Source organism: Anomalospiza imberbis, chromosome 7 (assembly GCF_031753505.1).
Source record: "Anomalospiza imberbis isolate Cuckoo-Finch-1a 21T00152 chromosome 7, ASM3175350v1, whole genome shotgun sequence".
Taxonomy (NCBI): domain Eukaryota; kingdom Metazoa; phylum Chordata; class Aves; order Passeriformes; family Viduidae; genus Anomalospiza; species Anomalospiza imberbis.
In genome coordinates, this window is record NC_089687.1 from 31,123,265 (window position 1) to 31,149,155 (window position 25,891).

Consider the following 25,891-nt stretch of genomic DNA (forward strand, 5'->3'; position numbering starts at 1 on the left):
AGTTACTTGTGTTCAGAGAGAAGCAGTAAAACCTTTCAAATAGAGGCTGTAGAAATGAAATAAAATTTGAATAAACAGACAAATATTCTAATATGATATGTGTTTCTACTTTGCTTTAATAATAACTAATTTAAATTTTTGCATTTAAGGGAAACTGTGTCTTTGATTCTTTGGTCTTTTCTGGAAATGAGAATATCACCATTAATGTGGAAACCACTTTTTTATGTTTTATGGGAAGCTTTTATTCTCTGTTTCTACAGAGTGTTATTTTAGATAAAGTTGTGACATTCTGTGTCTGAAACTTGTCTGCTCTTCTACTTTTCTGCCAGCAGCCCACGTGCCCCTGGCACTGTAGCTGCTCTCTGATTCTTAACCCCTTTTTTTCTGGCTGGATCTGGTGTGTAGGCTCTTGGAGCAGGAAAGGAGAAATAGCAGCACAGAGGTCTCAGTGTTTCCGTACCCCCTACTTACATCCCTGTCAGACAGCTATGGTTGCCCACTCCTGTGGGAGTTGTCAGCAGGGATGTAGCATATTCCGGTCAGGCTGGATAGGTATTACACCATCAGGTATTCCCAGTGCTTTGGTGAAATGCATTGAGGCCCAACAAGCTTATTCAAGGAGTTTCATTTAATTCAAGTGCCCTTATTATGCCTCAGTTACCTGCTCCCATTGTGATGTTCATTTCATTTCTGTATGGCAGAGCTGCCAGGACATGGGCACAGTCTTGGGTAAGAGCTAAAACATTGGCTCAGAGAAGGAATTAAGAATTCGCTTTTTCTTCAGCTTTCTGGTATAGGACGCCTACAAATTGCAGCCTGCAGAGCTGGCACATTACAGCACTGTTCCCCTGCACACTGATGCACTCTGAGGTCTACAATCTGGTCATTCCTTCCAGCTCTGGGAGTATGAATATTATATGGACACATGGATGCTTTTAGGCACACAAACAAATTTCATCCTTTTCTTGTCTCTCTTCCCTGTAGTTATTTTGTACCTTTCTGCTTATTCTTTTACTTAACATTTGTCTCAGATATCTTCCTTAGTGCCTATAGCCTTCATCTGATTACCAAGGAATGGGGTTTAGGTGCTGAATCTTCTGGCTCCAAGTCCTCTTCCATCTCTAGCTCAAATAAAAGTGAATTGCTTCTGCAAACATAAATGCAATAGAAGCACCAAACAGTATTGAGGACAGAAGTAATTTTTTATAAAGAATGGTATGTGGGCAGGGGTTGTTTTCCTATTTCAAGGCACATAATCAATAGTGCTAGTTATCCTAAAATACTGTTTTTACATTTTGAGCTTGCTCATTCAGGCATGATAGAGTACCAAATGTAATGAATGGTCTTAGCTCCAGTTTTTCCTACTGCTGGCCTGTTCTTTTAATTTTGTCGTGTTGAGTAATTTTTTAGTGTAATGGTCTGTATTCACTTCTGGACAATCAACTTCATTTATCAGGCAAATTCAGTATTTCAAGTTTTCCACACAGACAAACTGATGAAACTTTTGTGTCATCTGTTGACGTTGGCAAGCTTCAGTCAAGGCATTGCTGATATTGCTTCTAGATCTGCATCTTGTGATATGTCATGACATCCCATAAGGTGGATTTTCCAGTGGTTTCCAGCATACCATATGCAACTTATGTGCAGTTGTTATTGCTGTCTTTCCCTTTGCTAATTTGTTAATTTCAGATTTTTCAACTTTATGTTATGCTAGGAGCTATCTCCACATGGTAACTAAATAAATTTTAAAAACTTGAGGATTGTTACGGACACTGACTCCATCTAAGTCAAACTTTATTGTGGCTGTTAATATATGGTTATTGCTATTTTCAGCTGGGGGCAGAAAACCAAAAATCCATGCCCATTTTCTTCGTTATCTACTTACTGATTTGTTTGTGTGTGTGTGAAATTGAAATACTTTTAGCCTGAACCCAAGGCACAGGTACTGAAGCATGAGAATAAAGGATGAAAACAGGGAATAAACACCATGGCATGGAAAAATACCATTGCACAGTGTTATGAAGCAAGTTATGGAATTGGCCCAAGTATGCAAATATTTTCTAATCTTATTTTGAGTAGGTAAAATATACCATGCCCCCAATTTGTTTTTCCCATTACCTGCTCTGCACTCCTGAATCTGAAGAGAAATAGGACCTCTTATAACATCTATTTTTAAAGGATGGCAACCTAGCACAAGGAGTGTCCACATAAAACACATTGTGTTTTCTCTGAACTTAGGCATAACCTAAGTTATTTACATAATTGTACATAACCTTGTATTTAAGCAATGTAATCTTTGTGCCAAGATACTTTGGTTTAATGCTTGAAGTGCCCATGGGAATCTCTCAGATCATCGACAGCCTCTGTGTCATAGTTTTTGAGGTGACATGATGCATCTCAGAGTGACATGTTCATCTGGCTGCAGTTGAAGAATTTTTAAGTAAGATATCATGTTCCTCTACAAAAGTAAAAGTACAAGGCAACAGGTTTGTGATTACTTCAGTTGCTTTCAAAAATAATTATTTTTCTCTTATCTTTTGCATGTCATCCAAGATGAATAAGCTTTAAAATCTCATTTTTAGCCATTATTAACACCTTGCATTTTAAACCATGTTGCATTACTGTAGAACTATCTCTTCACTGGGTGTTAATAAAAAGCAATTGCAAAAATGGAAAGCAGGCTGTAGTTTTCTCTCTAACTTGTTTGCTTATTCTCAGGTTTTCATTCTGTTTCACACCTTTTCTGTTAATATAATAGATATCTACCAGGTAAATTAAAAATAAGGTTACATTTTATAAGCAAGTAGTAGACCATGTGTTACTTTTGAGAAATATCTTGGGCATCATTTCACAAGACTTATTATTTCTGCAAATTAAAAAGTTTGTCATATTTCTTCAGAGCTTTCTTGGAGTCAGGAATACTTTAGCCATTGAGTCAGAAACTCTTCATTTTGCCTTTTGATAATTTTCCAGTTGCAATGGTTGTCTGTGTTGTTTTTTCTAAACCCTACATAGGTAAAAAAAAAAAAAATTCTAATTAAGTGAAAACAGACTGAAATGTGACTCATCCTGCTTGTCAGGGATTGATTTGCAGATGTAATTTTGCTTTCTATAGCTAAAATTATAGTTATAATTAGTCTAACATGATATTATGTTTCTGTTAAACTAAATTAAATGTCAGTACTTTAAAAAAAATTCAGTAAGAATTATTTTTGTTCAGCCCTCCTATTAAGTAAATTTGAGCAGTCCTCAAATCAGTCATGCACTCCTACATGTCTCACGAGAACTTAAAAATCCAGCAGGGAATTTTTGAATAAAAGAACAGCTTTTATGTTCCAGTCAGAGGGATTCCTGGTGGATGACTGCACAGTTTTTCAGGGGAAAGTGAGATATTCCTTAGCATAATGCTGAATTTCCAATCTCCCTCTGTATTTTCTTGGGAACTTTGCTCTGAGACCAAGAAAAACACTTTTAACATTGCATTGCTACGGAAATACACAGGAAGTTAATTTGTGATACATTATAAATTCTTTGGTTCCAAAATGCTTTAGCTCACAATCTCTTTGCTTGCTTTATTATTTTATTATCCTGGCTGGGAAAAAAGACTTTTAAGTTCTTATGTGGGAGGAGGAGGGAGGAGCAAATAGATAAACATCTGCGAGAGAATTACAAAGCTGGGAAATAAAAATAGCTTTTGAGAAAGCACTATGAAGTGAGTCAGACTTTTGGTTAGGGACTCAGATGGAGTAGGGCTAGCTGTGTAAAGGAGAGAGCCAGCTGCTGGGGGATGGCCTGGTGGGAGGATGCTTGGCCATCTGATGGAAAGGGGAAATCTCAGGCATGTCTGTTGCTTGAAGAAGATGGGATTTTAAAGTCAGATTATTTATTTCATATTTCTCAGCTCTCTTAATCTGGCCAGAATTGTGTTTCTTGGAATTTGCAGACCTTTGAATGTCCTCAGTTGGGCACTTGCATGAAGCTTACACAGAACTGTCTTTGAAGCAGGTTTTGGCTTTTGAGCTGGTTTGAAACAGTTTTAGTTCTCTGTTTGGCTCTGCTGTAGCCCTGACCTGCTTTTAAGGCCCTAGCAGCTTTCATAACAACTTAAAGGGACGCATTTTGAACCCTAGTGAGAGGTGGAAATGGGTCCTGAGGAAACAGGACCCTGCCAAACAAGGGATCAATTGTGTCCTATCTCCAGAGCTGCTGCGTGAGCCCTTCTGGAATTTCATCACTGGGTGCAGACACCAGCAGCTCTCCTCATGCCCAGGTCTCTTTCTGAGGAGTGGGAAAGCTCGGAGAACAAGAGGCTGAGCCACATGGATGAGCCTTCCTTTGAACTGGCATGTGTTGGGCAGCCAGACTGAGTCCCTCGCTGTCCCCTGGCAGTGTGGGGACAATGGGAGGAGCTGTACCGCTGTGAGCCACAGCTGTCAGCAGCTCCAGATCCAGCACCCAGAGCTAAGACTAAGCTAACACAAAGCCAAAATGTCGATTAGTCTGTTGAAATATACTATGGCTTTTGCAATTTTAAATTATAATCTGACCTACAGTCATAAAAAGCCATGAAAATGAGCAGTCGTTCAAAAGATCTGCAGCTGTAGGAGACTGTTTTGCCCTCCACAAATGTACAAAATGTCATTTAAGTTTAATGAGACTTACATAGGTGCATTGATGACCTTGGGATTTCAAAGTATTTAATTTTTTGTTTGAGTACTAGTGACTGAATTTTCCTGCCTGGCACACAGCTGGCTTTCTTACAGAAATATTTATCTCCAGTTAGCCATTTAAAGCCCCCATTTCCACAATGGGAACAGAGGATTGCATAGATGAAGGACTGTGCTGATTTCACCTGATTTCCCCAAACAAGTTCTGTAATTACTTATTAAGTTTGAGTATACACATAATTATAAAACTGAATGTGACATTACACCCTTAGGGGGGGTCATTCCACAGAAATTCTGCATTCATCAGTTCAAATGTGAAAAAGTAACATTTACACAAATTGTTTGCTAGCTCTTTACTTTAGAAGTACATTTGGTTTTAAAGGGATACTGTGTCACTCTTAGAGGATATGGAAAGAGTATTCATGGGGAACATTTTCATAGATTGTTAAATTGCAAACTACTGAAGTGCCTTAGATATAAATTTTCTTTCAGTGATGGAGGAAATAGTTGAATTTGTAGAATTCCAGGACCAACAGAGATAACTTGGAGAAGGACCAAGTTCCATAGGCCTGGTGTAGATCATGCATGTTTACTAAAGAAGCAGATCAAACTTCAATTATGTCTGTCCTCAATAATATGGATAGATTCACTTTTGAATAAAAACAGGAAAAAAACATTTAGAGCATGCTTATCGGGATAAGTATTAGACACATATATGTTTAGAGAGGAGTATTGTAGGCAAGCCAAGCTATAGATTAAAGCCTTCCAGTAGCCCCTGTGACTGAACAGCAGACAGAACTATTTTTGGTATATCCTTCTTATTGACAGTGGAGAACAATTTCCATGAAGGCTGGTAAATATTCAGAGAGTTAAGTTTTAATGGCACTTAGAATAATTGTTTCTGCAGTTTCTTTGACTAATTTCTCACCATCATTAGAAAACCAGCATTTGGCTTTGAGTTTTCTGACATTGGATGACTTCTGTTCAGGGCTTCTAGAGCTGATTTGAATCTGACTGTGTAGATGTGACACTAAATAAAGCTTGAAAATAAACAACTGCAAACAGCCTTTACGTGAATTGAAGGATTTACTGAAGTATTCACTGTTGTAGAATCTAATGGTTCTCTGGGTACAACACACAGAGTTTTAAAACCTTACAATAGCACTGAAGGAGTATGCTATTGAAAAGGATCCAGCTTCATGAAAATGAATCATTCTATGATTATTTAGCTGTTCTTTTCTTTCCTATATAACTTTGAGTAGTGACTTTTTTTTGGAGTTTGGATACTTTAGTTCCTGCAAAAAGTGCATGGTTGGACCATGTTCCTGTTTATAGAGACCTGTTCTCTGCCAAAGAAAATATTTGTCTGTGTACCACTCTAACTAAGTACTTCCTCTAGTCTGTGTGTGTGTCAGGTTCAGGTTGGCCTTCTGATGGTCTGTTGGAGCCCATATATAAGATTGTGGGCTTTTAAAATTCCTTGTTATAGGTCTAGCAGCCAACATTCAAATAGACACTACAAGATTGTCATAGCAACATTGCATTGAGGTCTGATATACACAGAGAATGTAAAAGGCTTTATCTACCTTGTTGGTTTTTTTCTACCAGAATCTGTATTTTGTCATTTTGCTGGTGACAGGCAAGTTGCTTTCCTTTGCTATGGTGGAAATCCTACTCTAGGACCTGCTTTAGCAGGTCAGTGGGCTGAGTTTCTTCTAGTACTGATCCTGAAGCTGTAGTGCAGTGAGCTCTCTGTGATCTCCCCACCGTTGGAAATGGCTTTATTCTACAATTTGAGTGATTTTTCAGGGGCCTAAAAATTCTCCTCCATGGCTATAAATAGTATTTTTAAAGATCTGTGGCACTGAGGAGAGGTTAGGAGTAACTTTTTCCTCCTCCCTTCTCTTTCTATTTTCTACACATTAGAAACCTCACAAGATTATTCAGAAGGGCTGGTGTACAAGCCTCAATCTAAGATTTCAAAAATACTAAAAAAAAGAGAAAGAGAAGATAAATTAAATAAACTGGGTCCTGAAGACTGTGTAAGCCCTAAGGATATTTGACTAAACGCTGATGACTTTTTAAGAGTTTGCTATATCCTTGAGTTAACATCTGCGTGGAGCCCTGTGGCTTCAGTGGGGCTTGTGAGACTTTTGACAATTCCTAAGGGAGTCTTGCAGGTAAGACTGGGATCGCTGTCAAGTTCCTGAGAGGACTTTACCTCTGACATATGTTTTCTTTCTCTTCAGAGTGACATTGTCAGACGCTTCCTGAATGCAAATAAATTAGGTCAAGATTTTATATTACATTTTTTCCTGTATTAGAAGAGTAGGACTAGAATTTCACACAAGTCTCTTATTCTTAGGTGTAGTTCTAAAAAAAGTTCCAAGACACAGATGAAAAAATCTGAAAATTCTTCCAGCTTCATTAAAATTGTATATGAATTGACATTTTCTATTGCAACCTTTGTCAGTAAAAATAAAAAAATATTATATAAATTTATAATAGCAGATAGTTAAAACTTGTATTCTAGCTGCAAAGGATAAGGTTCTTTAACACTAAGCAAAACCACATATTTTATCCTGCTTGAAATTATCCTTCACGTAATTTAAACTTTGCTCTTCATAGGAGAATTAGTGCATTGCTGAATATTGGAAGCATACAGAAGAAATTGAATGAGCATTTTCATCTATGTTTTCTACCCAGTGTATGAGATGTTTAAGTATAAGGATAAAAATAGCCAATTACAATCAAACATTTAATTCCCAGTATCCTAAAATCTGTGGAACACCAAGTACTTTCTATTCAGGCCTCTCTTCTTCCTAAAGATGTGATTGGGAGTGTATTTAAGAGACAATATAATGGTCACATTAAATAAACAAAGCCAAACAATCCTTCTGAAAGTACCCTGAATGATTGGTAGGAATATCATGATCAAAATGATGACACAATATGAGATATCAATAAACCAGCCTGATTACAAGAAATACAAGTTGCAATTAACTCGTACCTATACTTGGTTTTCTGGATGTGTTTGTGCTTGGATTAGGTAAAAAAAGCTCAGTCCAATAAGTTTTGAATATATGCGACAATTAGAAATATAAAATGGTGGTCACGGAATGAAGTGGACAGGGAATATTAAAAATCTGTCTTCCTACTGCCCATGAGCAGAGTGTCCTGCAGTGCCAGGGCTGTGTCTCTGAGCAGCAGGAGGCTCAGTGTGTGGGGGCTGCACTCCATGGGTGCTTTTCTGCGTGGGTAATTTTCCACAAGACTGATTTTGGTTAGGGGACCCACACAGAAAGCACCTTTGCTGATGGAAATAAGCCTGGTGAGAGAGATCTCTGAGGTTTGCTCACATTTGTGTGGGGCTTTTTCACACATGGCTCCGTTTGTGTGAGCTTTACTCTGTGTAGCAGTGGTCAGACTTGATTTGCCTGCTGAAGTGTAATGTGGGTGTAATTTAATGTCCCAGCATATTTGCGGGAGAGTATATGTGACATGGTCTGGTACTTTTAAAGTACCTGAATATAAATAATCTATGCAGACCCTTGCTTTCTAACAAGAATCCTCAGTCTTTCCCAGATAGCAAACAGCCATTAACTGAGGGGAAAACCAGCAGTCCCGTCACCTGCTGTGGCTGTTACTTATCTCTGGGCACATTTCAAACCACCCCATTGCTGGATCCATGCTTACAAGGTGAGGTTGTGTTCATGTGCTGCAGTGCCACCAGGTTTAAGTGCTTCTGCTGCTGCCACAAAGGGCATAACAAGAGGTATAAGAAATTTTTGCATGGAAGTTTTTGCCTGCCATGAGGATCTTAGGGTAGGGGGATTTTTGAGAAGCAAATAAGTTGTGCTATTGTGGAAATGTACAACCATCTTTAAGCTTTAATAACTATTTTCTGAAATGACTGAGGCTCATCTAAGCTATTAATCTTTAAAAGGGTAAGAGACTGATTTCCTGAACTACATCATGAAAGCAATCAGTTGAGGCAAAATGAAGCATATCAGTGAGTATGGAGAGTAGATATTCTCTTCCAAAATCTGCTTCAGTCCATTAACCAGATGAAAATCCACTTGGTGATGGGTCATAATTTGAAAATAAGCCTGCCTCTTAAAGAGTTCTGCATTGAAATAAAAATTGCAAAAAGTTTTCTAAAAGAGCTCAGTTTGCACATTTTTTCACAGCAAAAATTAAATGTAAACTTGATGAATTGTTTCTTAGTAAACTATGTTTTCAATTAAAACTTAATGTTTAAAGGCAGTCCAAAATGTGCTCCACACATGCATTCATAGAATCTTAGTGCAATAAGGCTCATAAAAGCTATAAAATATTGGAAAGAAGACAGCATGGAAAGGAAATGGAAAAGTAAAGCAGGCAGAATAAACCTCTTTTGCCTTCTCTATTTGAACCTAGAAACAGCTGTACTGACATTTATTTAATGTCCTGGGCTTAGAGCTCTAGTAGTGACACCAACACCCCCAGTGCTAGAATTATAACTCCGTTATAGAAATTTTATTTTGTTTTAGCTTTGTGTGAATGTGATGCATAAATTCAAGTCTTATATCTTATTCAGACTTACACACATTCTGATTCCTTTTTTCCTCCTTTTTCTCTATTACTTCCTTCCACCGTTGTTGCTATTCCCCTTTATTTTATTAATTATCCATAATTTTGTCCATGTTGGCACAGTTTTTCCCTGACTGCTTAAAAGGAAGAAATAGGGAATGTCCACGTCAACATGGAAAATACTAAAAATACAACAAGTTTTTTTTTTTTCCCATGATTTTTAAAATTGCTTTTAAATTGGGTTTTATGAATGCCCTAGTTTTCCATTTATCAGATCTTACCACGTGATAGAGGTAGATCCTATTTTATAGAACAGGACTCACTTTTAAGAGAGAATATAGACCTTATCTAAATTATATTTTCTTGCTAGAAGAAAAATACTGCTGAAAAGAATCTAAAAGGATCATCTTGACTATTCCAGGCCTTTAAAGCAGATTAAAGTTTATGTATTAACAGAGTGATGAAAAGATGGGTTAAAAAAAAAAAAGGTAAAAAAGGGGTGGAAGCAAGAGAATACATTAATTTAGTATCTGAAATATTTCTGCTAACTTCAACAGGGGCAATCTTTCACCCCTGAGTCTACTGCTTTGAGTTGGTGTCAAAAATGCCTGCCCCAAAATTATTAAATCTGTTTCTTCCTACTACTTAAAGATATTGAATAAAGTATTTTAAGAAGGTTACCTTATAGAAAGCTGAGCAATTCCAGTAAGGTGCTGAGCAAGCTAAGCTCCTTTTGTCAATGGAGCTGAGGCCTTTCCCAATTTTAAATGGTAAGCAAGTGGAATCAAAGGCACTTCAACTATCCAGGACAAAACCCAATGTGTTTAAAACTGGGCCTTTTCTGGAAAATATAAATTTAATATAGGGCATTATATCATAGAATGTGTTGAGTTGGAAAGGACCCATCATAATCATCGAGTCCAATTCATGGCGAAGCACAGCACACCCCAAGAATCCCACCACATGCCTTAGAATGGTGTCCAAATGTGTCTATAGATACTGAACATTCACTAAACATCTGCTAAGGTTTTTTTACATGGGAAACAATATCCTGTGTAAATGGATCCTTTCAGTCCTACTTTATAATGTGTGTAAAGTCACAGGCACTTTGTTTCATATGGATGTAGTAATAAATGTGGGATTTTAGGGGGGAAAATATATTCCTTATTTTAGTGGCCCTTTCCCTGTGAGGGAAGACACTCCTTGGACCTGTCTCCACTTTTGGCTTGCACAGTGCCCCATCTGCTCAGGACACTCCCTTCTGCAGGCCACCCAGCGTGGTTCCCCCATAGCTCCCTGCAGGCAGCAGGCTCAGGCCCAGAGCAACTGCTGACAAAGTCTCATTTTGAACTCACACACATTCCAGCATTTGGTTACCTTGGGGTTTATCTTACATGGAAACTTACTTGGAAACTGTAGAGCTTGACCAGTAACTAACTTTCCTTGGAGAATTATGTATGTAATTTTTCCTAAAATTAATTTTAACATACATGTTTTGTGACTGGCTTGGTGATTCCAAAGTCCCTCCTGGACCTGCTTTAGGCATCCACCAGTCACATCTGTAGGCCAGCTCTGTTAATTGGCATGCAGTGTGTAGAGGCTTTTCAGCATTATAGTTTGCTAGGAAATCAGATGTAACTTGGGAGCAATGTGGTTTGTAGGACTGCATTCTGAACTTCTTGCTCATTTTATGGTTGGTAAGAATGTTGCTACAAACTTAAATGTTTTATTACCCAGCTTTCAAGTAGATGACTCCATCTGCTTTGGATGTTCTACAAATTCAATTCTAGGGATGAAGATCAATGCTTTAAAAATAACAGTGTAATGACAGGGAAAACAATTGGCTGGTGTATTTTCTATACTTTGGTCACAGTGGCCAATGGGATGTTAGTCCAATGAGATCAAAATGGAAACCATGGGCTCTTTTCTTACCCAAGCTGGAAAAATTATAAAGACAGGAGAGCTGAACACAGGCCCAGGCAGCATGATGTGCTAATATGATTATTTTACTTCAGGTAGCTGAGGACACACATGCTTAGATCTATACCTTGCACATAAATACTGGTGACTATGGGGGTTCCATCTGCATGTGACTTTTTAGATAAGAGTATGGGCAATGAGTTTAACTGAGCTCCACATCATCTTCCTGTTCTTTCAGTGGGGTCATTGATGCTTCTGACGTTTGAGAGAATAAATTAAGTAATATTTCTGAATTTGTGAAACCTGCAGCAATTTAAATTTTAAATTAAAATTCACATTCATTTAAATAAACAGCAACAGATAAAAAACTTCAACAACCATGGATGAAATCAATATATAAGATTTTAATAATGTCCTCAGTTTGCACAGTTTAAACTCTTAAAGACAGATACAGTGTTTTTTTCCTTGAAGGTGTATTATGTTATGCTAGGACATGATAGCAAGTTACCAAAGGCTCATTTTGTGCTTGGGGCTGCACTGAGCATATTAAAGCACAGTTCAGCGGTCTGAAATCTGTGTTAAGACAAAGTAGAAGAATGAAAATGAAATAATACTATTTTTAAACTGTGGATAAAGTTTAGTGGTGGTGATTAAGTAATCCTGAGCCTCAACACATCTTGTAACAAGCCTATGCCCACAAGAGAATAGGGTTAAAAATAAACTTTCAGCCGAATTTTTTCTGTACTGTCCCATTGGTCAGTGGTAAATTAATTAAATATTAGGAAAAAAAAAAACCAAACAAACCAGTGAAGGCCATCAGTTGAGACCCATTTGAATTACAGATTAGCATTTGCCCTTGCCACTTAAGTGGGTAGCTTGCTGTGATCCTTTTATGTTCTCACTTAATCAGTTTAAGTTCTTAGGCAGACAAAAGCCAGCTTGACAATGAATTTGTAATAAAGAATAAAATAATGATGCTTTTTTTCCTGTTCTAGGTAAAGAATAAGTATAATATTCAGAGGACTTCATGCAAGACTTTCCCTAATTATTTCCCTAATTAATTCCTTGACTTTTTTTGCTTAGACTAGTGTTGGCTTTAATTTAATTGAGACATTCTAAAGGAAAGGCTGCCAGTGCCCATAACTTATTGAACTTACTGGGTTTGGAGTTCCTCATAGCAAAAGCCTATTTATGGTGACTGATACAATCCAAGACTCCTCAATAGCAGTTTTAAAGCAAAGTATCATCCTATGTCCCAAAATTAAAAATAAACTGAAACAACACTGCAAAGGTTGGATGCAACCAAGAAAGATATCTTTCCTCTATTAGGACTTAAATTCATTTATTAAACCTTCCTACACAAAGGTTGATGGGAATATTCTCCTACAGCTAGGCAGCAGAGTTACTGCTGTAGCATTGTTTAAATCTCTAGCTGATACTAGTTTTTTTGGTGGATTTTTCTGCAGGAAGATTATGATTTTGAGGCTGTACATTTTAGAATCTAGTCCATTTAAAATATGATTGAAAAGTAGTATAATATTCCTCTGTTTTCATTCTTGCCCTTTTCTGTAGTTTCCTATTACCTTTTCTCATTTTAAATAGCAGAATTTTCTCTCCTTTTACTATGTGAAAAACTTGTATAAAATAGGGAAACTGATTCCTTATGCAGTAATGGTCTTAAAAGTGCAAAGTGAACACACTTCAAAGGTAGAACTATTTTCCTCTCATATATTATTTCTGTCATGTTCTTTTTAATAGTTAATTCCAAGAAAGGGCAAGTATTTTATGTGGACTATATTTTTACAAGTTAAATGTATGGTGTGGAAATTTGCTGCTTTTTTTTTTTTTTTTGAAGCTAAGTGTGTGATCGAAGAAGTTATACAAGGTGGAAATTTCAAACAGCACTTAGAGTGGATTTAACTGCCTACATAAAATTTGATGGCACCTCTCACATTGGTGGGAGCTCCCTTTGGTGAAACCGCACTGCTTTTGAAAATCTTGCTCGTCTTTGAACAGACGCCCTTTAAATTCAGCTACAGCTTATTTCCAGTTTCCATGAATCCACTGATTACATATTGATCTGAAACACTGGTGCAGGTTCCCATATGTAGCAGATAGCTTGCTCATTTATATGAAGATACTTTTAATCAGCTTGTTACAGATTAATTTAGAACAGGAGCACTGTCGCACTGTATGTAACAGAGTGAAAGGTGTGAGAGGCCCTTAAACTCCATTGGAGAGACCCTCATGGAGATTGGATTTTAATTGCTCAAATGTATGCATGCTCAGATGCATCTGAAGCTGCTAATTGGGTTTTTCTGGCCTGACATGGAGATTTTGAAAGGTTTAAGTGTGTGAATTATATTTTAACATATTTCTGCATCCTCACAATTACCTAAGAGCATTCCCTAGCCTCATCTGTCACTCACAATATGCTTTGACTTTTGAGTAATTTTTAATTTTACATGTGACTTTTAGGTCAGATAACTTACAGTACTGACTTACTGACTAAAAGTAGGTAATATCAGCCAACAAGATATTAGGGAGTATTTAGTTATATCTTTTTTTTAGAGTATTGTATCTTGACATTTCTAGGAGTGTCCTAGCTTTGGGGACAGCTCTCATTTCACCAAGACTTTTTAGAGCTTATCATTGAGCACACACTTTTTTTGTGTGAAGATTTTTGCTATTTTTTGTGTGAAGATTTTGCTATTGTGTTGTTATTTCCCTTCCTGTTATATAAAGATTCTTAAAAGATGAAAGTTGTTCTAGTGTGAAGCATGAAACACCTCTCCTGTTAAGACAGGCTGGAGGAGTTGGTGTTGTTCAACCTGGAGCAGGCTCTGGGGAGACATTATAGTATCCTGCCAGTACCTGAAGATGTCAGAAAGAAGGGGACACACATTTTAACAGGGCCTATTGTGATTGGACAAGGGATAATAGCTTTAAATGAAAAGGATGTAGATTCAGACTAGGTATAAAGAAGGATTTTATGATGAGAGTGATGAAATACTGGAAAAGGAGTCCTGGAGAGGTGGTGGATACTCCACGTCTCAAAACCTTCAAGATCAGGCTGGACAGAGCTCTGAGAAGCCTGATCTATTGGAAGATGTCCCTCCTTGTTGCAGGGGGCTTGGACTAGATGACCTATAAAGGTCCTTTACAACCTTAACTATTCTGTGGTTCTATCAGAAAGTGGTTTTTAAATAATTTTTCATCTCCTGTGAGTAATCAGCCACAAATTGGTAGCTGAGGCAATCCTGAATTCAAAGTGTCTCCTGCTGGTGGAAAGAGCCTGGGTTTGTTTCCTACTTTTCCACACTTATTTTTTCTGCTGAGATGGACTAGACAAAGAGGATTTAGTCCTACCACCTCTGCAGTGTCTCTGTCTACTAAATTTGGTGTGGTTATTCCTCAAAATGGGGTCATGGGTGTTGCACTGGGGGTCAGTGCCTTGCAGCCCCTTTGGCCCATGGCTCCTCTCAGTGTTTCTTCAAACACATTTGCTGCCCATACTGTAAGCTGAATGTGTAACAATGAAGGTGGACTGGAAAAGAATCTGCTCCAGGAGTTGGGGCCCAGGATTCTTCTACCAAGGAATTTTCTTCTTGTGTAAGTTTTCCTTGGCATAGAAGAAAAATGAGCTCCAAAAAAGGCTTTACTAGTGAATCCATGACCTTGGGCTAATTTGTGAAATTCCACATTCCTCTGTTCTTACAGAATCCTAAAATCTATGGAAAAAAAAGTGAAAAAAAACATTGGAGAGATGTTGCTGCATAAATATACAATATCATTCTATGCAATATAGTCTTCTCCCCTGTTGAGAGGAAGAGGGGAGAAGTGACACTGAGCATACTTGGAATTATTTCTCTGCCCACTCTTAATTGCTTGGTCTGATTCTATTCACAGTGGTGCTACCTGAAGATTTTCTGTCATTCATATCCAATGGAATGCTATCAAATAGCTTAGACCTGGAAGTGAATTTGTTTAAATGAAAAATGATAGGCTTAATGATTGCATATGATGCTTATAATAAAACTGAAACCATCTCTAAGTGCAGAACCATGATAAAAGGAAGCATTTATAAGGGGTCATAAGGGGAATGGATTAAATTAATATCCTTTTCTATTCTATTGCTCATCTGTTTTAGTTATATGTCATAATTTGTGGGTAAGACCAAAGCAGAATTAGATGTGAAGGGCAACTTTTAGATATCACTGTAGGAATCTCTCCTGGGAGTGAAATGATGGAAGGTATCTTTGAATGCCTCAGAAAAAAAAGTGTCAAGACAGCTTGGTGCGAGAGAGTAGGGAACTTTGATGTTCTCTTTCAGTGTTTTTATGTTCATCTCTGGTTTTGTTATTAGAGTGGATTTGATGTAGCATTGCAGTGCTGTGCCATTTTCTGGGTTACCTTTCTTCTGTGAATTCTGGACCTTTGAAGAATCAGAATAAAACTTCACAGGCTTTAGGATTCTGCATCACTGACAGGTGCTAAATCATCCTGTGATTAGCCAGAGAGTTTCCACTCTGTATGAATCCAGGTGAAGATGTTTACTTCAAATAGGATTGTTCTCGAGCTGAAATGGCTGAACACAGAAAACCTTCCAGCAGATGAATCTACATTTCCCTGCAGCAGGTATAGATGACCCCATTCTTAGCTAATTAGGGGATTAGTGACTGAGCTTCCTTTCAGCAGACCATAAACACTGTGGGAAGAAAGAAATTTAACATTCTACTCCCAGCTGCAAGTGATCCACAAAAGAGAGATTTGCTTAGTGCTCACGCTAGAATGCTAATTAAGGCACATTGTTAAGGGCTTAACACTAGGTTGGGGCTTAGGTAGGTTTGTCAGGGAACAGGGGCAGAGAGCCCTGAAGAAAAGCAGGTAATTGGATATTTTGAATGGGCATTCTGGTATTAAAAGTGTAGAGCATCTTCTGCTGATTTTCAACAGTCTTCCCAACTGGTAGGATAGTAAATATCGAGCACGTAGGCATCTGAGGAAAGGTTATTCAGCAAAAGAATTCATTTGAGAATGAGTATTTCCCTTTGAGTGAAGGAGGCTTATTTCCAAGTTCCTGACCCAAGCTGCCTTATTTTAGCTGTGTGAGTCCCTCTCAAGGGACTGGAGTCCCGTTTGATAGCACAGCGAGGCAGGGGGCAGTTATCAGAGGAGAGGAGGAAATCCTCCTCTGGAGCGCTGGAAGAGATCGAGTTCCTAATAAGGGAATCCACTCAAAATGGGGCTATACCCTCCATTTCCAGGAAGCCCAGGAAGCGTGCGCCGGGTGTGGTAAAAGCAGAGCTTTCTCTTCCTGACAGCTTCTTAAAACTCTGCTTTTGCTTGCTTAATAAATGGTCCTGAAAAAGCACATGCACTGCACAGCAGCAGGAAAGTATCCTGCAAGTGTGCTTGTAAAGAGAAAAGTTCAAGGAAGAGTGAAGCCAGCTCTGATTCGGTTATTTACCATCAATCAGACTGTTGCTTGGCAGGGAGTGGATGGTTAGGAGCCTGAACGAGCTGAAAAGGGGCAGGAAGAAAGTGGAGGCAGCATTCTTCCTATTTAAAGCTGCATCCCCTGAAAGGAGTGTTTGCAGACTGCGCTGGAGCTGGTGCTGAAAAGAGGGCTCGCAGACTTTGTCCTGGAACTGATGCGGAAAGACAGAACGACTCCTCAGCTGGCTTCATGGTGCTAAAATAACCTTACGATTCTGCACTTTTTGCTGCCCAGGGAGGATACATGTCTAATATCTAGGCATGATGGCAGTCTTGGTACAAACGAGAACTTTTTTCATCCTCGCTGCTTTATTAGGCCGATTTGTAACCATAAAAGCGCAAGAAGTGGAAGAGTATGAAGGTGGTGAGTTTCTCTCTACCTATAAAACAATTACCATAATCCTCCCTCTTTGCATGCAGTGTGTTTATTGTGTGATTTGGCTAATAAGTGGAGTGGAAAACCTCTGGGATACGAGAGGAAGACTTTTGCTTTCACGTATTGAGCAGGGTGCAGAGAGGGGTTTGCGCTTTGGGTTTTTGAGCGGAAGAGCGAGGTTTGCGGCGCTCGCTGCGGGCACAGAGCGGGAGGCCCGGTCAAAGGCCAAGTGCTGCCGCGGGGCGCTCGGGCTGAGCCCCCCGTCCCGGCGGGGCTGCGGCCGCTGGGAAGTTCCCAACAAAAGAAAGGGCTTGGGACGCGGCTGGAGGACAGCTGGGCAAGCGAGCTGGGAGAGTAAACACCGAAGCCTCGCAGGGTGGAGTTGTTTGCGCTGAACTGCATCTGCTTTCTCACATTCTTTGTTTTAGAGAAAAGCAGAAACGTGGATTCTCCCTTTTTTCACCCCTCCCCCCTCCTCTTCTTTTCATTTTCCCTTCTTTCCTTCTCCGGCTCGTTTTCCCGCGGGCTCTTGCGGAGGGGCTGCCTGACGCCGAGGATGGCACAGAGCCTCCCCTCCGCCCGGGGGCTGGCGGAGCGAGGCAGCGGCCGTTCGGGGCAAGCTCCGTGCGGGCAGGAGCGCTGGCGAGCTGCGAGCCTCACCCGCCCGACCTGCGCTGTCTGCGGCTGCTTGGTAGCCGTTCGTGTTTAGTATCATGCCTGCGAGAGAGACACTGATGGTCAGGAGAAGGCGTAGTGACTGTACTCTTTCATCAGTCGGGAGGGATGTCGTGATCTCTGTTGATTTCCTGAAATGTGAGCAGGCTGGTTGTGGGACAGTCTGGAGCTATTGTACTCCTGAGCGTCCTTCCTAGGCTTCTTATATGTAATACTGGCTTCTTTTCCAAATTATGCCCTACAAAGTCCCTTTGTAGGGCATTTGAGCACATTGTAGGATGTACCCTACAATGCAGTTTGCACTTACTTTATTGTCTATTTTTATGAGTCTAATTTTTCTCGTAACTAAACTTTTTTGATAATACGCTGGATTGCATAAGTGAGGAGGAGTCAAAGCTTGATGAATAAACCAGTGCAATATTTCTGAAACTTTTGTTCTACAAAGCAAAATGAGACTGTCCTGCCCATGCACAGCTGTGTAAGAAGTCCCATAGAGGGGGCAGTTTATATAAACTTTTGAGTGTAATTCATATACTTACCATAAAGGGAGGCATGTATTATGCATTTTTCAATTACATGTAATTCCAAACAAAACAATTGTGAAAATACTGGCTTCATTTTTTGTTATCCATTTAATAAAAATTATAGCTTTTTGCCTGTTTAAAAAAAATGGGCAAAATTTATATGAGTTTTCTGTGTGTTTTATTACATGTAATTTACTAGATTGTTGGAATTATGGAAATTATGGGATAAACCAGTAATGTAGCAACACGTTCTGGGGTATATTTCCCATGTGCTGATGGCTGAGGCAATTGAGAGGTATGCGGTAAGACAGAGAGCAAAATTTGTTGTAATAAATTAGTGACATCTGTTTACACTTACATCACTTCTCATCTTCCTGTTTGAGAAGTAATAGCTTTTGTCTACTATACAGACCCTTTTCCAATGTTCATTATATTAAAAGAAAACCAAACTCAAACCTATTTTAAGATGATGTGAGGGTTGGTGCAGTGAAGATAAAAGTAGGGTACATTCTACACATTGGTCTGGTTTAATTGCATAAGAAATGGATTTTACCTTTCATTTAGTTCCTGATTGAAGCCTACAAATGCTGAAGAGTGGACAGGTTTTACCCTTAGTTTGTCTTGGGTTTGGTATTTGTGTAGAGGTCTAACATCACTCAACATTGTATTTTACTGCAGGTGACTTTGTCTGTAGAGCTGCTTATTATATATATATATATATATATATATATATTCACTTATGTACTACTTGAATATAGGTACTACCAGATAAATAAATATTAGAGGTATCTGGGAAAGCAAGAAGGGCACTTCAGGAAGCGTAGATTAGAAAAAACTATCTGACTTTCAGAAATGACTGGTACAACACTGGTTTACATCCTTTTTTATGACAATCCTAGAACAAATAAGGATTGGATGCTGCTTGTCAACTTTAGACATGGTGGCAGAAAGAAATAGCTTTTGTGGTAGTATGTTACAGAATTTCTCATAAGGGGGATTGATATTGATAGAGGAGTTGAATATAATAAAGCAGATAATATGGTTAAAAAACTTTAATGAAAGAACTGTAATACTACTTTAAACCAAACATACTGCTTAACTTTTTGTCATTTACCATTCTGTACCTTTAAGTAATGCCAGTTTCTTTATTTTTTTTATTTTTTCTCTCTTGAAACCCTTGCAGATTGATCTGTTCTGCTCAGAAGCACTTGGCTGGTAGTGCTACATGGTGCACATGTTTAAAATGCATGTAAAAATGTGAAAACCAGACACTTCCAAACGTATTACAGCAAAATTGGTCATTTTGAGTCTGACTGTTTAAATGTGCCTATTTAAAAGTTATTTATCAATAAGGTCAGTGGTGCAAAATCCTAGAAGGACTGGAAGATCCTGGTTTTAATTTCTTGGTAGACACCTGGTCTAGTTCAGAAATGCAACAGGATCAGAAAATGCCCAGGAGGTGACTGAAATTTCGTGTTGTTTAACTGCTGAATGCCTGAAAGCTCTGAACCTTTGATAACAGGGTTTGCCACACAACTCTACAGTCCTTCCTCTTTCCCTAGGGCTGGGATGGAAGGAACTACTAGCAGAAGCAAGATGAGCTTCTGGGATCCTTTCCTGTTACCTTGGGAGTGTAAAAGTTTTTTAAAAGTAAATTAGAAACAAGCCTTTAGTGGAAAATCAGTACATTTGAGTCAGATTTGAAATTGTGGGAATCACCTTGTTCAAGAAGAATTGTCTGTGCAAATTGCTTGTGTCAAGGTAGTGGTGGTTTATTGCCACCATTTCCTGTATTTCTCTTCAATCCTATACTTGCCTTTGGCTCTCATCAGTTTTTGCAATGTACCTTTGTCTGAATTATATTTTCTTGTCCACTTCTTGTGGTGTCAACCCTCCTTCAGCTGAAATGAATGTGAGTGCTGGTATTGATTTAAAAATGTCTAATTTGATTGACAGTGTGAACAAGAAAAAAAAAGGTCATTGTTCTATTTAGATTAATAATCCTCTTTGCCTTTTTTTGAATTCTCAAGGTCTTTCATTTTGTCTGGAAACCATGCAAGGGAGAAAGGAGATTGGACTGACTTTGGAGACACAAATAGCTCAGCTGCTGGAATGGGGCTGTTAACTGTGTCCATTATCTTCTCACTGATACTATCTTTAGGGAGATAAGACCTTGTTACATTGCACAGTTCCCATAATGGGGCAAGTGTTGGGAATAAGATGGCAAGTGAAAGTCCTCTGCAGCTATGAGAAAGTTATTGAGTATTTGTGCCAAATGCTTTAGATTTGATGGGTCTTTCATCTATGTAATCTATGTAAAGAGTCCAGCTCCTAAGGAGAATGATATTGAATGATTCTATATGAAAGAGGAAAAGCACCCCTGTCTTTACAATTGCCACAGTTTTAGTGAGGATCTGATAATACTTAGAATTACAGAAGTATTGTTTAGGCTGGAAAAGACCCTTAAGATCATTGAATCCAACTGTTTGCATAGCACTGCTTCAGCAGATTGATATTCCAGCTCAGCTTGGTGTTAGCTGTGAACTTGCTGTGATCCCCTCAGGCAGATCATTGGCAAAGATATTGAACCAGGCTGGGCCCCATACTGAGCCCTGGGGAACACCACTGGTAACCACATACCAACTGGATTTAACTCCAGTCGCCACCAATCTTAGGGCTTGGCCATCTAGGCAGTTTTTTACCCAGTGGACAGTGCACTCATCCAAGCCATGAGCAGCCAATTTCTCCAGAAGAATGCCATGGAAAACAGTGACCAAAACTTTACTAGGTTCCAGGTAGACAACATCCCAGCCTTTTCCTCATCCCATAAGTGGGTCACCTTGTCATAAAAGAAGATCAGGTTGGTCAAGCAAGACCTGCTTTTCTTAAACCCATGCTGGCTGGACCTGCTTATGTATGTAAATGTAAATGATATGGTTATGCTGTATTGATTCTCTTTTTTTCCCCAAAAGTTCCAGATCCCCAGATTATGTCTGTACTTCTGCTCTCTTATGTCTGTACCTCTGCTTTCTTAGTGAGGAAACCTGCATATGTGTGTGCATGTAAGTATATGTGATTGGGGGCTTAAGCATAGTAAATAATTCAAAAATAGAAATTACTATAAATCTAAACAAGCAGCAAATAGGAATCTAGTATTTATTAGACAAAGATGTAATTCTGTGGGAACTAACTCATTGAATTAGAGAACTTTCCTGACTGTAAAAGTGTGGGAAGGATACTCTACACAGAAATTTCCACAAGAAGACTCTTCAGGAGGATTCCTTCTGTTCAGAGTGAGCAAAACTTTGCTCAAAATTATGGAATACATAAAATTGAGGGTCACGTTGAACCATCTACATTAACTTGTAGAAAATACATTGTGATTGAAGAATAATTGCATGCTGTGTTTGCTAGTGCAGGCATTTCCCCCCCCTGATGTTTACAAATATGGATAATTGCCATAGAAATGGAATGGGCATTTCATGACTCATGTTTTAAAATGCTCAGTCTTCATTTCTTGGTGAGGTCTTTTCATCCTTGCAATTAATTTCAGTGTGATAACATTCTTTCAGCTTGATTTGTTCATGCAAAACATGCAGGATTGGTCCTGTTTTTAACAATAGTTAAAGGTAAGTTGGTTAAAAATATGTATTTTTAAACTTACTAATGCTTAAGAAATTTTCAGAAAAAAAGAAGTATCTACCAAATCCCTTGACTGATTATAAATGCTCCTAGGAAACCCTGCTTAGGAGCAAGTCCTGGTGTTGAAGTTGTGTTTACTATCTGGGAAAACTGTAAGTTACGATTTTTCTGTGGTTAGAATTCAAAGCGGTCAACTGGCCACATAACTTGGTTTTTGGTGTTTTTTCAGAAAAGAAATGCAGATTCTTGTGTGTATGTGCAGGGAAGCAGGAACTGCAAAGACAGATCTTCATGCAGCAATATAATCCTTTAAAAAAACTGAGCAGATGTTTGTGGCTTGTATACAACTATTTTTCTGTATATAGAAGAAGGCAACAAACTCAGTGCCAAGAAATAGCAAAGTAATGAAAAATAGTCGAAATTCCAGCTGGAGGCATGTGATCTATCCTTATATGTGCACAGTTTCACTTATGTTTGTCATTGTGACCCTGCACATTTTGTGTGTAAAGTCCTGATGATATAAATTTCTCAGAAATTATTCTTAGAAAGAATAAATTAAAGTGTTAATCCAGTGGATTCTCAGTTGGGTCACGGAAGAGAGACTGGACTTGCGCTTCAGTTTATTGTGTAGAAAAACCCCCCATTCTTTATATAACCAACAAGGCAAACCCAAGTATCCTTTAATGTGAAATGAAAAAATTAATCAGATTAACTTGGAATTTCAGTTTTTGATAAAGGCTTCTTGGAGTTTGAACTTTTAGAGCATGAGGAAGGATTGTTGCACTGCCTGAAATATCAAGCTGCAACAGACCTACCTTGTTCCACCGTCCTTGAATGGCCTGAGGCTGTCGTGTGCAGAGGGTCAGGGATAATTTGAGCTGGAAAATAGGATGCAATAATTCCAAGTTTAATGAAGTAAATGTATTTCTTTACATGGTATAAAATGAGAAACCAGGTACTTTCAAGCTGGAGAAAAATGGCTCTTAACTATGACAGTTACGTAACGCTTAGAGGAAGTGAAGTACCCCAGGGGGTGGCATCATGTGTTATGTATGTCTCTAATGTAATCAGTGCATTCTGTATGTACAAATAATACTGTTTCTCTAGATACTTTTTTTTGGTCATGGATTGTTCTGGGATTCTGTGCTTTTCCTAGCTTAAATTTAGAGAAATTTGAAGAGTTAGTGCTGTTCCTGAACTGCAAGAAAGGATAAACCAGTGGTACTGACTATAGGAAGTAACACAATTATTTTAATATAAATGGTTATTTTATAATTTGATTTATAATTATAAAACTGTAACATGCTGGAAGCTTTGAATGATGATAAAGCCTTGATACTGTGGTAATTAAAATATCCAAACCATTGCTTACAATTATCTCTTCTTAGTAAGCAACATACATTTTTCATAGCCTGCTGTGCTGCCTTTTATTCTTGCAGTGAGAAACAATTCCATTATTCCACTGTCCCACCCGCATTTGCTGCAGAAAGGTCATGTATTATATAAGCACGAAGACTAAGAATGATTGTCAGAGGGCCAGTGGTGGGATGCTCCCTGTTCAGGGAGCTTCTATTCATGCAGACCCTTGGGATTCTGTTTGTATCTGCTGCTGAAGATAGGTCTTGTCTTTGGAGAGCTGTCCTAAGAATGCTCCTTGGCCATGCTGCTGCCAGCTGAAACTTGATTGGAGCTTTGGAGGATTTGCATTTTTCTGCAGCTCTGTGTGAGCAGTATAGCTGGGAAAGTGATATAATTAAGTTGTTTTCATACTGAAAAGCTTTCATGATGGTTTGTGTCTTCACTACTTTTCATTTATAGCCTTTGGACTATGCAGCAGTAGCATGGGAGGACTAAAGAATTAATTTGAATCTTTGTGCCCTTGTTCTTTGGATAATGTGGCTGAATAGAAACACAAACAGCGACTCTGATACTGCTGGCAGGAATTCAGAGCTTTGGACATGAACTCATTTAGAGTGAGAACAGAAGAGTAAACTGTCTCCCTGAGGTCTGCTCCCTGCTGAGCAGTAGATGTCTGGCAGAGAAGGTCCATACAGTATCTTCTCCAAATATTCTTTGGTCATTAAGTGCTTGCCAGCGTCCTTCAGCAAGCTGACCACCTGAAGTGGAGGATTATGGGCATAATGGCAGTGTAGTGTAGGAAGAGATTGAAAGAGAAAAAAGAAGAGTCATCACAGAACTCTTCGGGTTGGAAGGGGCCTTGAAGCCCATCCTGTTTCTCCACCTGCCATAGGCAGGGACACTTTCCATCCAACCTGGTCTTGGGCACTTCCATGGATGGGGCAGCCACAGCTTCTCTTAGCAACCTGTCCCAGTGCTTCATCCAACACACAGGGAAGAATTTCTTTCTAGTATCTAATCTAAACCTGCCTTCTGCCAATTTGTGAGTTTGTCCTGGCCCAGTTGCTCCAAGATTATTGCTTCACATTAAAATGATAGTGAAAATACAGCTAAAAGCCAGTAGAAAACTGTTCTCCATTTGAGGAGAGCTGTCTCAGGCCAGCTGTATTATCATAAGTAACCTCAGAGGTTACGCTGAGGGAGCATTTTGTTTAAAGCAGTTGTGTCTCTTTCAGGAAATGATAGACAAGGTTGATTGAGATTAAATGACTTTCTAGTCTGAAATCTCATGTCTCCTGTCAGTGTATCAAGTAAAAGTATTTAAGGGAAAAATTAAAGAAGAAGCAGCAAACAGAAGCTGGTTTACACTCAGCTTTTCACAAATACTTTCTTTACAGGGTTCTATCAAATCTTCAGATCTGATAAAAAATGTGCTGAATTGCCATAGTGATTGCTATCCTATGACAGTTATTTATGATTCATTTTCTGTCTACTTCAAAGTAGGAGTTTTTTCCTTCAGCTGGAGTGTCTCCTTTTCCAAATACTCAGGATGATTTAGTCATCTTTAAGCCATCTATGCTATTTCAGAAAAATCAAGTTACCCTGAATTTAGTTCATCCAAATTATGAATTATAATTATAGTTAACAAGTAACATAATCAATAACCTACTTTTTTTAATCAAGTATGATTTATTTTTGGCTTTCTTGCTTATATCAGTGATGAGCCTCTTGGTAGGAAAGATACCATTGGGTAGCTGGGTTATCTCACTTCTCAAAGGCTCCTGGAGGCTTCCTGAAATTCTTCTGAATAATCCTCAGTGTGACCAAAGCTCTGAGAATAGAAGAGGAAGGGAAGCAAGAGGCGGGAACTTCCAGAGGGGACTTGGGAATGTGATGGGGCTTGGACCTCTCAAGGAGCCCTCAGCTCCATTCAGCCGAGGGGTCATTGTCCTGTTGTGGCTTCAGGCTGTGGAAAAGGGGTGGAAATAGCCTGCATTTTCCACTCCTTCAGAGGCACAGGCAAAAAGTGGTATCTCTTTTCCTCTGTATTAATTTTCCACTGGAGTAACTTCCTTTACCCTTAAAATTCCCAAACCAGCACACATAATGCATGCATTGAAAACCTGTTGGTTTCTAATACTAAAAAGATTTCATGTGTGAGGAGGAGAACACAATCCTAAGAGTAAACATCTGTACTTTAGAACTCTCTGGAATCAGGAGTGTTGTGATCTGTAAAGATCCCCAGTATATATGCTTACATCTTTAAAGAAAATAACGTTTGTAACTTGCTGCAAGGTAAAGATTAAAGTGGATTAATATATAGTGTGTTAGATTTTTGTTGGGCATTTTACATATATTTGTGAGTGTGTTGTCTTCCCACTGTATGGGAGCTACAGTGCAAGGCAGATGCACCTCACTGGTGAAAGTAATGGAGGATGATTTCCAGATGTTTAATGCTTGCTTTGGCAAGAGGCAGAAAGGACTGGAACACGCATTGGCGGCAACAAAGGAAGGGAAGAACCTGATGTCAGAGGCACTGAGCCTGGTGACAAGCTGAGCAGAACATGGAAAATGGAGCCATATGGGGAAGGAAGAGCCAACATGACAGTATGACTACTGTCACCACACTGAATCTTGGAACTGTAACGGTGACTGGC

The 25,891-nt window shown here is 38.9% G+C and overlaps 1 protein-coding gene across 6 annotated transcripts in view; it reads left to right on the top strand.

The window, feature by feature from the left end:
* The window catches only part of COL5A2 (collagen type V alpha 2 chain), a 130,694-nt gene that overhangs the window by 15,194 nt on the left and 89,609 nt on the right, over positions 1-25,891 (top strand). For 2 of the 6 annotated variants that reach the window (XM_068196380.1, XM_068196379.1), the window contains exon 2: positions 8,257-8,366. The exons of 2 other annotated variants lie outside the window; for them this stretch is intronic. In XM_068196380.1, the coding sequence (XP_068052481.1) occupies positions 8,257-8,366 (110 nt within the window). Of the gene's footprint in view, positions 1-8,256; positions 8,367-16,426; positions 17,023-25,891 lie in introns of those variants that run through there. 2 more of the 6 variants (XM_068196382.1, XM_068196381.1) reach the window with 2 other exon arrangements.